Raw genomic sequence first — 18,639 nt, forward strand, 5'->3', positions numbered from 1 at the left:
AGGAAGGATTTTTAGCCAATTTTTTTTCCCGGGAACCGTTTCAACAATGAAATCAGAGAAAATTGGCAAACTCTGTTAGGAAACGATCAACCTGGAGTCACAAATCCAGGTCTGACCAACCGCATACTCTGAAAAATTCATTTTCATTCAGGGATTGAACCCGGCACCTTCTTGACGCTAAGCAGAAGTTTAACGACCGAGCTATGCTGCTTGCTGAGCTATGCTGCTGGCTGATCCGATCGTTTACAAACTTTGCCATTTTGCTCGCTTTGGTCATCAATATATGTAAGTGGAAATGACGTCCGCCATTACCATGGTGAAAAATAATCGTAATAGACACGTTTGAAAATACTGCATCTTCGTTGACGGTGCCGTCGATCGTCCACACTGCTTTTTTTCCTTTTCGCCCTCCTCTTTGAGCACTTTGCCATAGTCATGATCAAAGTTTACGGAGAGAATTGGTGACTTCTTAATTAGTTTTTTTATATATTGTCTTATCGAAACTTTTCCCTACAAATTGGCTATCTACCGTATATTTGTCTTAAAATTTGTATTCAAAATTCTAGCAGGTGATGATAGTTCTGAGTTCTAAATAATTATACAGTAGGGAATATAATTAAATGATTGTTCGATTACAATTACCTTCTCTATCAGTAAACAATAATTTATCCAGTGCGTTACTCTGTATTTATAAAAAAAATAAATGTTTTTTTAATACTTGAGAAAAGCGGCATATCCGATGGAACTGATTTTATATTTTCCCATGATGCTATTTCGGGTAGCCTCTGAGGAATATATATGGTATTTTAACATATGTACATACATATATACGGGTCTACCTCATGGGACCGAAAGTGAATAGGTCGAAAAAGCAAATATCGGAAGGCAAAGATCGAAAATCGAAAGATCGTAAGTCGAAAGATCAAAAAAAATAAAAAGGGTGCATGGTAAACGGTGCTATGTATATATAATATATATCAGTGGAATGCGGTGAAATTATCTCTCTTTTTCTCATACAGCCTTGATTAATGTGCGCGCGCGGGATACGGGAGGAAAAGCCTGTTCCTCTTGTTCCTGTTGTATTCTGCTCGCGCAAATTAAGTGAGTATGTACGACGGGGGGGAGAGAGACTTTTACCGCACGCCACTGATATTATGTATGTATATTTATTTATGAAGTATGATTATGTGTTAATAAAAAAAATACAATTCTACGTAGTTCTATGTCAATTTTTGACGTAGAACTATGATTAATCGTGATGATGTACATATATATATATGTATGTATGTATATTAGCGGTAGCCGCGTTTTGAAAAAGTGTCGATTTTAAAATCTGTATGCATTGATATGATATGTCGCATAACAATAATAGCACTCGTATATATCGTTGAATAGAGCAATACAGATTCTAATATTATTAATCTCATATTTTTATTTTCGTGAGAAATTCTATAACATACATATATGATTAAACATAACAGGTTAATTTACTTCAGATCCCGTAATTTAATTCGAACGTTTTGTTCTACCACACATTTAGTTCAAAACGGTTAATACTCTATTGAATGTTTAATAATAGTATTGAATGTTTTGAAGTGCTTTCAAAGTAAACAATTATCTCAAGGAATATGCAAATTTCTATAGCTTTCATAATAATTTCCTTTCCTTTTGGGCATGCTTGGGTATAATTCCCTTGAACTTCGGAGAAACTTCTCATTAATTCGTTTCGTTCTCCTGCTCTTACGTGGTAATACGTCATGCCCGTTGTTGCTGGAGCAGTTGGGGCTTTATGTCCCTATTCACTATGTGCGTGGTAGACATCATCATTTGCTGGCTGTACCTCCTGCCCGCACAGTCCTTTTTCGAATGGCTCCTATTCCAAGAGCTATCCGACTTCTTAATGAAATCGTTGCTGCCGAGACTGAATGTGATATTTTCCACCTTAGTGAGCGTAAATTGTCGTTAAATTACTCTAACCCATTTATCTGGTAGTCTGCGCTCATCATTGTTTTCATGATTGATTGTGATTTATGAGTGAAATTTTGATTAACTCTCTTCCATTTGGGCCTTACAGGGATGTTTTGTATTTGTAGTTGTTTCTTACATATTTATTGAAACTGGCTGTAGGTGCAAGGCATTCCTTATGCTATATTTTATTTGATATTTTTACTTTATCTGTTATTATAAATGCTATTTTTTATGTATGTATGGATGTATTTATGTTTATGTTTAATTGTTATTTTGTTTTTTTTTTCTTTTTTGTGTTATATTTTTTGACCATTGTGGCGCTTTAGGAATTCCTGTTATGCCACAATGGTCTGTTTAAAATAAATAAATAAATAAATAAATAAATAAATAAATAAATAATAGACGATTCAACTTCAAATAATACTTATCATTTATTTCAGTAATAATATTCAAGTATTTGTAAGCGCGTTATTTGGAAAGTATGTAAGTAATTATAAACCAAATAATTTGTTCAAAATCAAAAGCTTTTAATGTTTTATATGCAAACGTGTTGGTATTTCTAATTAATTGCATTTTGTGCTTAATCCTTTCTAGCCATTTGGTAAATAGATTTTCGTTGATGACTGAAGTAAATGATAATATTTGAATATGAAGTATTCACAGCAACGGAAAACGGTTCAACTTGTGTGAAATTCATGCAATTAGAGTTCATACTAAATGGCAAACAATTAAGCAAAGTCCCAGTCCGAGTGAACTCAGTTGATTCAAGCTTAAGTTTGGTCTTCAGCTCGTTGTTCGTTTCACGCTACCTAACTTGGGTTTAATTTTTTACTTTTACTTTGCAGCAATAGATGTAATGAAGAATAACAGTGACGCATGCAATTTTGTTTTTTTATCTTTTTATTTGTTCATACAGAACAATGTTTCCTAAAGTGTGGTACGCGAAAAATTTGAAGGACCAATATTATATCTAAGAACAAAAAAAATGTTCCTTGTTTCAAAAATTGACTATTTTTTATATTCTCATGATTTAGAGAGAATTTGCGAAACATATTAGAGGATGCCGAGGATTGAACCATCACGACAATTATGTAAGTTATGTAGATAAATTGACAAGCTCTAATAGAGAACGGTCAATCTGAATTTAAAAGCCAACCAGATCATGATGGATGTTTTCGTTATAATCGAGAATATCGAATGAATTTTTCGAACCCACGACTTCTATTAGTAAAAATTGCTTAAAAAACTAATGAACTATGCCGTGGATTTTGGTTCCACGACAAATCGTCCCCGGGAGAAACGACAAACGACACAACGTCCTCGAATTCTAGCGCCACATAATGTTAACGGGTAAAACGATAACGCGACATAATGTCAACGGACAAAATGATAATGCATTCAAAAACGCTTTTTTAACGAAAAAACATATAATAATTCAATTAAACGTGTGAAGACGAAGATCTATACACGTTCTTTGACATATTAATAAATAAATTTTAGATAAGTCAGTCTAATCGAAATTTAATTGTAAATAATAAACTTTCGAATTCTTCGTATAATAAGAAAACAATGATTTTTTCACTTTCTTTAGTGGGCGTGATTTTCTATCTTCTTTTGAATACAATAAATTAAAAGTGTTAAAAGTCGTTATAATTACTTTTTATAGTGTCAATTTTAAATGTTTTTCATAATCTTAGAGTTTGTTCAATGAACTTTAGATTAATCATTCAAGAATTGTTTTTTTGTTTAATATAATAAGTTCTTAAAAGTACCATAATGATCATAAAGATTTTGAAATATGTAATCAACGTTATTGATACGTAAATAAGAAGACGAGTAAATCACCTTTAAATTTTATTATTAGACTCTTAAATACACGTGCTATTTGAAAGACCTTAGACATTATTTGTTTATTTTTTATTTTTACATAGATATACATATATATACCAGGAAGGCTTGATAGGAAGAACACAATGCGCCTTTTTGAACAATGAAGCATTTTTTTTTATATAAATCACTGTATTTTGAGAAGCTGAAGAACACGTAATCAACAATTAATTAATTAATTAAAGAATTAATCCATTATGACATATATGGATTTTAGACTTGTGCATAATTTTTTACAAATTTTACATACATACAGAATACAGAAGATTATGTTTCGTTATCATTTAGTTCATAGACATTATGTCACGGTATCGTTTTGTCGGGGACGTTGAGTCGTTCACCGTTTTGTCCGGGGACAAATTTTTTTTACAAATTGTACATATGTACATAATACAGAAGATCATGTCTCGTTATCATTTAGTTCGTAGACATTATGTCACGATATCGTTTTGTCGAGGACGTTGAGTCGTTCACCGTTTTGTCCGGGGACGTTTGTCGAGATACCCTTTTGAATATTGGATAATTTTTTTGTAGTATTTATCTTTAGCTTTTAGCTGGAATCGAATGTCATTAAATATGTTTTGTCGAAATTGGGGATAATTCCACTGAAATCCGTATCTCTAAAGGGTTTTGTAAAACACTGGTATAGAAAATCAGAGGCGTCGTGTTGACACGTGTCACCTTTAGAATTTAGAAGCTGCGCTTTAAAAATTTGATCCGATCGATTTGCTCCGCGATCGGCCGAAAGACGGTCGGATCATCCCAGGTGAAGATAGGTACAGGGATGGGAAGGGCAGAAAGGGGGCACGATCAGGGCCTGTTAGTGTTTCCAGCCGGCTTGGCGCAAATAAGCCGCACTTCCAGCCCGATGATCAATATTTATTGATACGGCATCATCTCGGGCACACTCTCAGTGAGAAGAAGAGCAAACAGCGTGCCTGTGCCTGTGCTTGTGCTTGTGTCACTTGAGCGTTCGTCCTCCCCCTCAATCGGGTCCATAACACCCCTCCAGCCTCGCCCCCTCTCACCCGAATAAACACCTCTCCGTCATAATCCCACAATAGAAAAACGAAAGTCTCGGATGAATTGAACGCGGGATATCTTGTAAAATAAACACGCTTTTCTTCTCATCCACTTCTGGGACGAGCAGAGGAGAGTGGGAGGTTGAAAAAGTGCGGCTCGTGAGAGGCTCGAGGTACCTCCTGTACTACGCACAGGCTAAACAAGCACTTGTTCAGTTTTGTTTGCCAGATTAATTATTCCCTTTGCTCTTCTTTTATTCGCCTTCTTCTCTCTCTCCTCCTACCGCGAGGGAGGGAGTCCTTCCCTCTCTTCGCCCCTTCGCGTAAATCCGACATTACAAATAAACCGGTGTTCATCTGAATACATTATTTTTTCCGGTGTTCATCTGCTTTCGCTTATTTTCCCCGTGTAAACAGTAGTAGGTCGTGTAAAATTACGCTTGATGTTTTTTTTTCGATTTTTAACGTACATACATATGTACGTATGTAAATACTGCAAAAATTTTCATATATGAAAAATGTATGTATGTATGAAGCATATTGAATAACTAAACTAGTGAATATGAAATTTCACTAGTGGAAAGTATCATATATGTAATTTTATTTTATTTTAAGTTTAAGTTTGGACCATTATGGCATTACAGGAGTCCCTAATGCGCCACAATGGTCGAAAAAATATAAAGACATGAGAAAAATAAAAATGTATACATATTTACACGAGCAAAATACATTTATACATAATCATAATATAAAATATAGAGTGAGAAAGAAAAAAGCTATAGGCGTTTAAACAATAATTAAAAGCTGACATAGCGAGAGGGGGGTGAAAAGGGAAAAAACGAACGGAAAAGGGTGGATAAATACTAATAGAAAATTTAGTATTTTAAAACATGTCTATTGCGATTATTTTTCACCATCGTAATGGCGGATTTAATTTCCACATATATTGATGACCAAACCGAGCAAAATAGCAAAGTTTGAAAACGATCGGAAGAGTTTGGATAACAGCCCCGATATTGTCAGATGAAAAAATCGAAAGCAGGCTGAAAAAAGGCTAGTAAAAAAGTAATAATATTATAATAATAGCAGATAAAATAAAAATATTAAATAATAAAATACAAAATAGGGAATGTATTGCACTTATAGCCAGCACCAATATACAGCCGCAAATACAAAATATCCCTGCGAGACCTAAATGTAAGAGAGAAGATCTAAAATTTCACTCATATATCACATTCAATTATGAAAATAATGATGAGCGCAGGCTACCATACAAATAGGTTAAAATAATCTCTGATAACCTACGCTCATTGAGGTGGAAAATATCACATTAAGGCTCAGCAGCAACGATTTCAATGAAAAATCGGATAGCTCTTGGAATAGGAGCAGAAGTACAACTTGCAGAATCAAATGATGATGTCTATCACGCACATAATTACTAACAATAATATTAATAGAATAATATACCTTAGTGTACTTAGTTGTAATAGTTTTGTAATTAATTGAGTAAAAATATGTATTATGATCATTTATTCTTCGTATAATTAAGTTAAAAACTATAATCAAGTGACTCACATCAAAGTTTCTTGTTATTTTAAAACTATAGAGTCCTATAGAAAGTCTGCAAAATTCAGTGGTTGACGTACTATTGACCGATTGAACACTTGGCCGAACGAAGTTCTTAATTTTTTAAGATACATATATTTAATATTTGTATTTAGTATAAATAGTAGACGATAAAAACGATGTTTAAGGCACTTAATGAGTTGGCAGCGTTGTAAAAATTTTTATAAGATTTTTCACGAATTATTTATGATACGGAACGTCTTTTTGAACTTAAGTTATTTCTAAATTAAAAAAAAAAGTTCACTATTTTTTATGTGTCCAGTGGTACTCAATCTTTTTCTTACCGCAGACTAGTAAATACCGCTTGGTAATATCCCTATTTTTATTATTATCTTCAAAATTCATAGCCATTCGCCATCCACTGCTGATTAAAAATATGCAAATAAAAGCAATTAATCTTTTCAACCGGCCAAACGTCCGTTGGCTTAATGTCCGTTCGGCCAAGCGTACGTCGGCCAATTGTCCATTCGGTAAAAATCAGTAGCAATTTGATCAAGAAAGTGATTTTTTTTCATTGCGAGAATATTTCCATATTTTAAAAGCATTTTCTTGTTCAAAATATGTCTTAGATATATGTATGTATGTATGATAAGTGTTACTAGCTCAGTGAGTATTATTCATTTGAAGTTTCAGTCTTATTTATTTCAAATATATGATTCAGTATTTATAATGTATCTTGTGAATGTGTGCTATAACAAAACAGAAGAAAACAATCCAATTATAATTTTGATTAAATATTTTAACAGTTTGAGTATGTTATTAAAAGACCCTTTGTAGTCGACGATCTAAACTCTAAGCCGTTAATATTTATAAACAACCATTTGAAATTTTATATAATGCGTACAAGTATGTAATTGCTATTGAATTAATTTATAATAAATACGTAATGCTATTTTCAAAAGTTAATACATCAGTATGTTGTATACAATTTGTAGTAATGAGTTTTAGTGTTTGAAAATATGGGGTTCAGTAAGCATTCATTTGACGTGTACTATTTTCTAATTTAACTTTCAAAGGACGAGTTTGAAGGTTAACAATAATTAGAAAACTAAGTAAAGTACAGGATTGCTGAAAGTCATCAAAAGGACGTGTATTTGCATAGTTGTATTGTTGAATTTTAAAGTGAGAAATTTTACCATTTGAAAAGGTATTTATATTTTTTGCAATTTTGCGCTTGCTTTTCATCGATGTGACGGTACAAAACAGAGCATAGGTAAAAACTCGATTTTATATTCATTTTGTCTGCGAGAACAACACAAAGCACTAATATTCCTCGAAGCGCTTTTGTTGTATATTAAATATCTGCTAAAGCACAAATGTTTCGAATTGAATAATGTAAATGCTCATAATGCCGAAAAGGTTTTAGATTCAGTAAAAAACTTATCGTAAAATCGAGCAAAATAAAATGTCTGGTCTTTTAAATACGCATCAATTGAACTATCAATTTTTGATTGCGTGTATTGATATAGATTTTGTACAAGAACTCTTTGACCAAAAAATTTTCATATACGAACAAGTACCGAATAAAATAATTTCAAATATGCTGTATTGTACTCAGACCTGAATGAAAATAAACTTCACATGTCAATTTCTCATAATTGAAATACATACAATGAACAGACATTTACATCCACGGGACAAAAGCTATTGTAATCCAATCTCAATCAATGTGTGCACTTTTCATGCTCATGTATGCCTTGTTCTTTCATTGTTTGCCAACTTTTCGCTCTATAGTTTTGCAAAATACATTGAACTATTCGAACACCCAAATATTTTTTATTTATTTTATTTTATCTTTTAATTTATACCAGAAAGCCTAATAGGTAGCCCCAATGCGTCTTCCTGGCCAGAAAAATTGTACATTTGATACAAATATTATTAGTATTATACAAAGTACATAAATAAATATTAATTAATATCCACAGAGACATCTATGGTCAAATTTGTAAATTTGCAGCATTTTAAACAGTTCAGCGAAATTCAGTAAATACATATCAATTAACATCCACAGACACATTTATGGTCAAATTTGTAGCATTTTATGCAATTCAGCGAAATTCGAGATTGCTGAAAACTTAAGATTTTTCGAGTAAATGGGCAAGGTTGCCAATTTTTTGGATCAGTTTCAATGAAAATCAGATAAATTGGCAAACTCTGATAGGAAACGATCGACCTAGAGTCATAAATCCATGGTCTGGCCAGCGGAAACCAGTGGGATTTGAACCCGTGACCATTCTATTCAGAATATTATATGTATGCTAACCACTAGTGTATTTTGCTGATTATTAAATAATAATTTAACCCTTAATTTACCTTTAGATAAAATTTTTAATCTCTTAAATATATGTAATGATCTCCGATTTACTTCCATTTGGTGGTGCACGAAAACATCCATTTCGCAAAGCAAAGATGGATGTAGCAAATAATTTTAAATAGTTCGCTTATATTTATGTTTATTTAGAAATTAGATTCCATCTTAAAGTAAGTATATATATATATATATATATATAAGAAATAATCATTAATAAGTGTACATTGTCCGAAACAGATTTTTTTCGCCATAATTGTAAGGGAAAGCCATTTTAGCACGCCCCATTTCCCAGTGGACCGCAACCTACGAAAGTCGGTTGTATCCACTATTCGAAATTAGTATGGCACAGGATCGAAGGTAGTATTTTCATTTATCACTTTACATTAGTTGCTCCCTGGAGGGTAAGTCGAGCAAAAAATATTACCTTTAAGGTTTAATATTGAATGCGTCCCGACTCTTTGTGGCTTTCCCTTGCCGTTGCCATTCCGGACTCTTTTTTTTCCATGTGATAATTTTGCGACTGCTCTGTGGCTTTCTCAAAAGAAACTTGTATATTTGGTTCGCTTTGAAATTTAAATGCGTGTGTCTTTTATCTTTATAGTTCCTCCTGAGCGGCCGATGATCGTGGACTCGAGGGGGCCCCTCAACGGGACTCAAATAGGCCCTATGCTGGAAGGAGATAATTTAGTTCTCAACTGTAGAGTCTTGGGAGGTAAAAGTTTGATATTATTTCCAACTGAAACACCTTTTATACTTCGCCATGCCTCATTCGGTGGTTATCTCCCCGGTGAAGATGTTATAACATTATATAACGGTGTCGTTTCAAAATTCTAAGATGTGAATTTCGCTTTTCATTTAATTATACCCGTCATTTCCGTTCGTCTTAAATTGGACACATTTTTCCTTTCTTTTTTTTTTCTTTGTGAACGAACGATATTATTTTGTGTAACTACACGGAAATAAACGGCGGCATCAAATATAAGTGTTTTTCGAGTGTGAAATTAAATGATGCCATTTCGCGAAATTTATTAAGTGATAAAAATAATTGAGTTTTTATACCGAGGGGCGAGTTATCGAACGGAAAAAAAATAAATTGGTTCGTGTACGCATCTGCGAAACGAGAAAGCACTATTTAAATTGCGCAGCGAAGGGTTAAACGAAGAAAGGGTTTGAAGGTATTGGCTGTCGAAATTGTTATTTCTTATTACATGACATAAAAAGTATATTTATTCAGCGTGCATAATGTCTAATGTACCTTTGGAAAAAGCGAATGCATGAAAGTGGTTCGCTAGGAATAGTCAATTTTTAATTCAACCGTATTAGAATTTGCGTTCGGAGAAAATTAAGAACGCTCTTTGAGATCGTGCGCGAAATTTGCTTAAAGTTAAAATAGGATTATTTCAATTTGTTTTTGGAGCGATGCACTTAGCCTTAAAAGGAAACGTTCAAGAGAGTCGTATAAATTTTATGACAGCCTTTACCAGTCTGCAAGTCATCATTTAAAATAGATCAATTTATTTTATTATACATAATGACTTTTATTTACATATACATATGTACGTATGAATGCGTGCTAAGAATATTTAAGAGATTTCGGAAAAATAAATAAAGAAAATGAATTAAATTTACGGCTTTATCACATATTTGAATCTTTCAAAAAAAGAATCTTATATTTTTACATATGAGCCGTTATAATTGAGAATGGCAAGTCTACTTTTCTTGAAATAAGACTACATAAGTTCCCTATTCAATATCGGATGGTTTCTTTTACTGTTATATAAGTTGTTTCTGTATATGTAATATATTTTATTGATTTTGATTTTGAAATGCTTTTTATTACTAAATTATGTTCACGATACATCTTATATCTATTTTAATAGCTACCGATCATTTTCTATTTTACAATTTTAATTTAATTTTGTTAGTAATCATAGTATTATATTAAACTAATGTTAATGTACAGCATAATAGGAAAAAGAGCTCTAAAATATACTTACAGTTCTTATAAATAATCATAATACATCTAATACATAATATTAATCAAAGACTCTCTAAAGAAGATGACCTAAGGCAGATTGTGTTTAGGTAATCTGTGTTTATACCTGAAGGGTATAGACATTTTGTTGTAATCACCGAGACTCTTCACAAGTATGTTAGTATGGTAATTAGTGATTTTTCCATATAATCTACTGGTTAGTTTGTTAGTAATGTCTGTAACAAACAAAATATTATATATGGGATGTAGTTTTTTCAAGTTAGTATATATGGGTGTATTATAAATTATTTTTAGGGATTTATCTTGTATTATTTGGAGCTTGGAAAGGTTAGCATTCGAGGCGTTATTCCATAAAGGTGAAGCATAGGCATATAAAAATGTATTCAATAAGGAATTTTTGGAAGACGTCACATTTTCACTGCGACGAAATAATATCAGCATTCAGACTTTCATAAACGGAATCCAAGTTCCACAAGCTTTGTCAACCAAATATTTAGGACTGCATCTTGACTCAAGGCTTACGTGGAGGCATTATATAAAAAAAAAAATAGAACACATTCGAATGAAACAAAGAGAAATGCACTGGCTAATAGGAAGACACTCCAAATTAGATTTACACTGCAAAAAACTGATATACCAGGCAATCGTGAAGCCAATATGGACATATGGCATACAACTGTAGGGATGCAGTAAGCCATCCAACATCGAAGAAATGCAAAGATGTCAAAATCAGTTTCTGAGGACTATCACCGATGCATATCGCTTCGTCACAAATGAAGAGATCCACAAGGATCTTAAAATCCAAAAAGTAAAAGAAGTCATCCGAGAATGCGCCGGGAGGCACGAGTTGAGACTGCTCCGTCACCCTACCATAGAAGCGTTGCAGCTACTGGACACAACTCACCAGCACAGGCGTTTAAAGCGGAAAAAGCCTCACGAATTGGTGTTCTGAATGTGAGAGATTCAGAAGCCCAATTCACAATTTTGGGGATGGAGTGATGATTCCGTAGTACCCGTACATGACCTGAAGAGCAGCGATATCACTGTTGATGATTTATCGGGAATCGATAAGATGGAACAAAAAAAAAAAAAGGAATTCGTTATCATAAAACATTGTACTTACATACATATACATTTATATAATGTCTTGTAAAAGTAAGTCACCCTTATAATGTAAAATTGTTTGTGCATCTGATATGCATATGTATAAAATTGGAGTATTGAATTGATAAATGTGGCATAAAAAGTCGATAAGGCGATTGAAAGATAGCGCACGAAAAACCGGAACAATCGGAACATTCAATGTGTGAAAATAAAAATTCCGATTTCGAAAATAAATGAAACGAAAAAACACGTCGCATTGTAATTTATACATAGATGTGTAAGTGAGTGAGTATTGCAGGCGAGAAAATCGGAAATTGAAAATTGGTCGATCACACGTGTTTGGTGGGGCAGGCGTACCCAACCCGCGGCCACCGACCCATCTCCGGCCCTTCCTGCTCTCGCTCTCACCCCCCTCCCCCTTTCAGCTGTAAATAGCTTTATCCGATGCCCGGAGAATTTTCTAAAGCCGATTTTTCCGATCGTTTTGTATTGTCAATGTCCAGTTATAACTCTAATAGCGGATGCTGTGCAATATCCTGAAGCTTTCAATAAAATCGTATTATATCACAAACATATATGTATGAGGAGATCAATATCATCCCGGATATATCATTGTATATTCTATATGTATAACACTTTTGTCACGGATCTTTATGCAAAGTATGACACTTATGTATTTCTGCATACTTATAATATGTAACGAATGTTGCAATATGACTTGAGAATGAAATTTTTATACTACGTATTAGCAAATGATTTTGTTTACATTTACTTGGATATATAAATAAGATTCATATTTTCTCATATTTTGGAAAGTATGAAATATCTTAAGCAGTAAACAAATTTTCACTTAAACAATGGGGTGATACTTTAGTATACGGTCTACCTTCACATATCTACTTTATTATGCGATCTACCTTCACGTTTTTACTTTAATAAGCGGTCTCACTGTCTCAGTTCTCGCGTGTGATACTGATACTGAATAATACCGACCCTAAAACCCTTATCTTAAATCAATAGGGCCAACTTAACTTAACCTAACCTATACTGACCCTTAAATAAATAGGTGTTGGCTGCCTTTTTTTTCAGTTTTATATCATCAATATTTTCACAAAAAAAAAACATATCTTAGATGCCAACACCTATTTATTTAAGGGTCAGGATAGGTTAGGTTAAGCTAAGGTTGGCCCTATTCATTTAAGATTTGGTTAAAAAAAATGTATCTGCTGACGATATTTTGATAGAAATGTTTCGATAACATTATGGGGCTACAGGAAAAAACAAAAATCGTTATAAACATTTCGTTGCTACGATACAAATAAAATAAAAAAATAGTCGAATTCGATTCTAAGGTAGATTTTAGGTAATTATAAGGTAATAAAAGACCGCATACTAAATTAATACCAAAAATGGTATTTGTTTACAAACATCAACAAATTGTGAGAAAGGAAATTGCATGGCGGTTAATCGGTCATTAAAATCATTTTAAAATAAATAATTTATCATTTTGACTGTGTGTGAATTCCTGAATTATTGTTTTCCAAAAGAATTGATACATATATGTATATATATGCAATAAGAGTTTGTGGTTTAAAGTTTTAGTAAACAAAATGATTTTTATAGGTAACTAGTGGTTTTACCTGGCTTCACTCGGTATTTATAATATAAACAGCTTAAACAATCTAATAGTAAACAGTCATTTGTTTTTATTATTAAATTTATTTGAATCGAAAAACGATATCGATATCGTCGTCATAGAAACATTGATTTGTTTTCGATGCCCCCAACCAAATATAATTACATACATACAAAGTCTCTTTCGAAATTATGTATTAGATTAAAATAATTAATATTGCGAATTTTATTATTTCAACTTAAAAAAACATTTAAAACTGGACGCTTAGCGTCCAGCATAGTGAATAGCGGATTTTTTTTGGATAGCTTGGCAAGTGCTAAAAATCCATCTCTCAATCCATCCCATTTTTGATATTTGCAATATTAAAAAAAAAACTAATGGGTTCTGTTTTTGATCTTCTGATTGAAATCAAACATATGTATTTATACGCTTTCTACATGAATGTTAACATAAAATCTTGTGTTCAACGTTCAAGTTTTATAACCATGCGAGATTGCAAGCAAAACAAATAGGTCAAATGCATTCTTCTTCAAACAATGAAATGTTGAATGGAAAAACCATCAGTATTCTCTTTGCATATATTCACAGATACGACGTATTTTTGTACGTCTATTATATTGAACTAGTATTGTGCCCGTTGATTTCAACGGGTGGCTTCGGAAAGGAATTGATACATTAATTAAAATAAGGTTATATGTATGTAATATATAAACATTGTGTAAGGTATTTTATAAGCGTGGGCGCGTATACTATATATAAAAACAATGTGTTGGTAAATATGTATATAAATAGGTGACGGACAACGGGCGCTGTATGGGGAACCAATTTATTTTTGGTTCTCGCTCCCGCGCATCTGACGCTAACGCCACCCGTTCCAACTCAGACGATGAATATCAGGAGCACATATCAGACGCTCAGGTCGCTTCAGGTCTCAGGTCGCATCGGCCTTTACGCCACATCGTATACTCCTGGCATTCTGAAATTTGATTTTTTTAAATCTCCATACTTATCCACACGTCCGCCACATACCCTCTATCATGTTCCAAAACGCAGTTTATATATTTTTTTAATTACTTGGTTAATAAACTAAGATTTCTTTATTATCATAAAAACGTTAAATTTATGTTATTGGTAGATATATTCGAAAACTACAGATTTAATTATGTAACGATGATGAATTTAAAATGAGATACATACGTAGAACTTTGTTTCACCAATTAACTTTGGTTCACTTTGTTCTGCTGCTGTGCTGACCGTCGGTTATGTTAATGACTACCACTCTCAGAGTCTCGATGGTGATGACTAACTTATGTGATCGAATCGTGATCTATAAAGATGATTTTTATCTTTTGGGTTAGGCAAAGTCCGGCACTCCTGTCTTATCTGACTTATGAATTTTAATGGACTTGTTACTCACGTATATGAATGTGAGAAAGTGAATTTCATTATTGTGGGAATTACATATGTACTTATACTACATTGATAAGTGAAGTACATAGCAGAACACACATAAATCGCGTTCGTTTATATATATATATATATATATATATATATATATATATATATATATATATATATATATATATATATATATATATATATATATATATTTATCATTATTATATGTTTCAAATAAAACTGTGCATTATTAAACAGTGTTTTTATCTAATGCAGGACGTCCAGAACCAACTGTGAGATGGCTAGTTAATGGAGTGCTAGTCGACGAAGAGTACGAGCATAATACTGGAGATGTTATTGAAAATAGACTGTCATGGCCGGCGATCGGTCGGCAGGATCTCAACTCGATCTTCACCTGCCAAGCAGTCAACAGCATCCTGGTGGATCCGAGGGAGACATCCTTTGTCCTCAACATCAACCGTGAGCATTTTGCATTCAATTGACGGGCTTGTCCTATGAACACACACACACACATACCACATACATAGATCTCTCGTTCAAAAATAGAATATCCGCTTAACAAATTCAATATTGCAATAGATTCTGGGGATGCGAGAGGGAAGGGTGAACTAGCACGCGATTTCCGGAAAAACTCGTCGTCTGGGTATGTATGGTGGTGGTGTGTTTGGTGTTTGTTGGTGTCTCTGCACGTTCTCGAACGAGAAATCGGTTTAGTGTTGGTCGTGATTCACTTTTGAGATTTTTCCCCCGCGTAGCCGTAATATCTAATATACACGGAACCGTATTTTCCGAATAGCGCCACGTTATATAATATCAAATGGTCCACGAATGGGAAAGGGTGAGCTCAGGGTGGTGACCGTTGCTAAATTATACGAGGGTGTTTTCTTGGACGTTTTCGCTTTCTACATATAATATATACATATGTATATAAACGGACGTTGTACTATTTTACCTGTGTAAATATTGATGAATTTTTATATACCTATACATGTACATATTTAGAAGTGGCGTGCCGTCGTTGGACTAGTGCAGCGGTTCCCAACCTTTTTTGACTTGCGTACCACTTGGTAATACATTACGCTACCATTGAGCCAGCTTTGTGGGCCGGGCCACACCGTGCAACTTTGTCGGACGACTAGTTGCGCGACACGAAAAAATGTATGGAAATGTGTGCGACAAACAAGTTGACGGGTGTGGCATGTCCCATCTACCTGCATGCATTGGTCTGGGCGCCCTCAACCATGTCGCTCGCCAGTCGCACGGTGCGGCCCGGCCCTATGGCTCTATAGATCAATGTGTATGCTTAGCACCAAGTGATCAGTGGGTTCAATCCGCTATACTGCTGGTTAGATTTGGGGGTATTTGTGACTCCAAATCGATCGTTTCTTATCAGAGTTTCCCCATTTTATCTGATCATTGTTGAAACGGTTCCTCAAAATTGGCAAAAAAATCATGTTTCCTGTTCAAATCTTCTGTATTTATTGTATTTTCAATTTGTAAAAATTATTTACATATTTAAAATCCATAGATGTCTCAATGGATTAATTATTTAATTAATAAATTAATTAACTGTTATTTCGTGTTCTTCAGCTTCTGGAAATACAGTGATTTATGTAATAATAAAATGCTGCATTGTTTGTAATTAATTGCCCAGGAAGGGGCATTGGGGTCTTCCTGTCAAGCCTTTCTGGTACATATATATGTATCTATGTAAAAATAAAAAAAAAAAAAAAAAAATTACCCTAAATTGTACCACTATTTAAAAATGATTGTAGTATTTCATGAAATTTCTTATTGCAAGTGTAATTATATAGTATTTGCATGGTAAGGAATGTGAAGACAGGGTAGACGTAATGAAACTGTTTTTCTAAAAAATTTTGTGTAAAAAAAGTTATTTACGAAGAAACAATTATAATATTCTCAAAGTTTAATATATTTATCATACTTCATACTTGATACGTCTTTTATGTATTTATCACACTATTTCAATATAATTCTCTCACTGATAAATGTTTTTATTAAAAATACAAAATTACAAAGTAGATATAATATATTTTCTTTTAATTAAATCGTCTTACAATATAAATTGAATCAGATTTTTGTAGTTGTTTCGAGGAACGTTGTTTAAAATTTGGTTCAAATCATGCGAAATATACCCTAAAGTTTGAAGCTGCATTCAAACTACATACATATGTATGTATTTCTATATTAGTCTTTTATTAAACGGTATCGCTTGCCAGATTTTCGATCATCGACTGTACATATTGACGTCAACTATGATTAGTTAAAATAATGTTTATTAATTATTTAAAAAAAATCTATTTATGATTGTAGATCATTCAATATTGCACGTCCGCCATTACTGATTTTTTTTCGCGTACCAACAACCATCAACCGCGTACCACCAAGTGGTATTTAATAATTAAATGTTAATTTGATTATTAAGTACCAATTTAATATTTAAATTGGTTTAACCAATTTAATATTTAAATGTTATTTCATATAACAAAAATATATATAAACGGGTAATTTAATAAATATTTCACAATGATTATTATTTAATGGAAAAATAATTTACATATATTTTGTTCAGGCCATTTTCGCGACGCTTGATTTTCTGGGGTTTTAGTCGGGGAGGGTGTACACGTGTGGTTTACCGACACCATGTAATATTTACACATTTGTTACACTCCCCTTTTTCCGGTGCGACCTTCGAATGAATCCTTTAAGCGTGCGAATCGATTAAATATACGCACCGGTCCATCAGGCGTATCTAACGCCCCCGTATCACGACCCGAAGCCAAAACCCGCAAAAAATCTAGATTCCCCACATGGATAAATTTCTCACGACTAAAACACAGTATATGTATATGCATGTGTAGGAAAACATGAAAATTCCAGAAAAAAATAAACGCTGTGTATGATTTTTTTTTCAGTGAGACCATTGACAGTGGAAATTAGCAAAATCAACGGTCCTCTAGTGGCAGATAGGAGGTATACTGTTACGTGCAAATCTGCAGGCTCTCGTCCCAACGCTATCATTACTTGGTACAAAGGAAAAAGGCAACTCAAAAGAGCAAAGGTGAGCTAATTTGTATGTTTTTTCTTTAATATGTAATATAATTTTCATTGTTGAAATAAGACTACATAAGTTCCCTATTCAATATCGGATGGTTTCTATCACTGTTATATAAGTTGTTTCTGTGTATGTAATATATTTTATTGATTTTGATTTTTAAATGCTTTTTATTCGTACTAAATTATGTTCACAATACATCTTATATCTATTTTAATAGCTACTGACCTACTGATCATTTTCTATTTTACAATTTAAATTTAATTTTGTTAGTAATCATAGTATTATATTATTTTGATGTTAATATACAGCATAATAGGAAAAAGAGCTCAAAAACCAATTTACAATTCATATAAATGCATAATATTAATTAATAACTCTCTAAGGTCGACGACCTAAAGCAGATTGTGTTTAGGTAATCTGTGTTTATACCTGAAGGGTGAATACATTTTGTGGTAATCACCGAGACTCTTCACAAGTGTGTTAGTATGGTTATTAGTGATTCTGTCATAGTATTATATTATTAGTAATCATAGTATTATATTATTATAATGTTAATATGTACAGCGTAATAGGAAAAATAGCTTAAAAACC

At 33.0% G+C, this 18,639-nt stretch overlaps 1 protein-coding gene across 1 annotated transcript in view; it reads left to right on the forward strand.

The window, feature by feature from the left end:
- Window positions 1–18,639, forward strand: part of side-II (sidestep II transmembrane protein) — a 196,492-nt gene that overhangs the window by 52,152 nt on the left and 125,701 nt on the right. The window contains exons 4-6 of the mRNA XM_077438740.1: window positions 9,416–9,526; window positions 15,225–15,428; window positions 17,906–18,051. Coding sequence (XP_077294866.1) covers window positions 9,416–9,526; window positions 15,225–15,428; window positions 17,906–18,051 — 461 coding nt within the window. The remainder of the gene's footprint in view (window positions 1–9,415; window positions 9,527–15,224; window positions 15,429–17,905; window positions 18,052–18,639) is intronic.

The sequence above is a fragment of the Arctopsyche grandis genome, chromosome 9 (genome assembly GCF_051622035.1).
Source record: "Arctopsyche grandis isolate Sample6627 chromosome 9, ASM5162203v2, whole genome shotgun sequence".
NCBI lineage: Eukaryota > Metazoa > Arthropoda > Insecta > Trichoptera > Hydropsychidae > Arctopsyche > Arctopsyche grandis.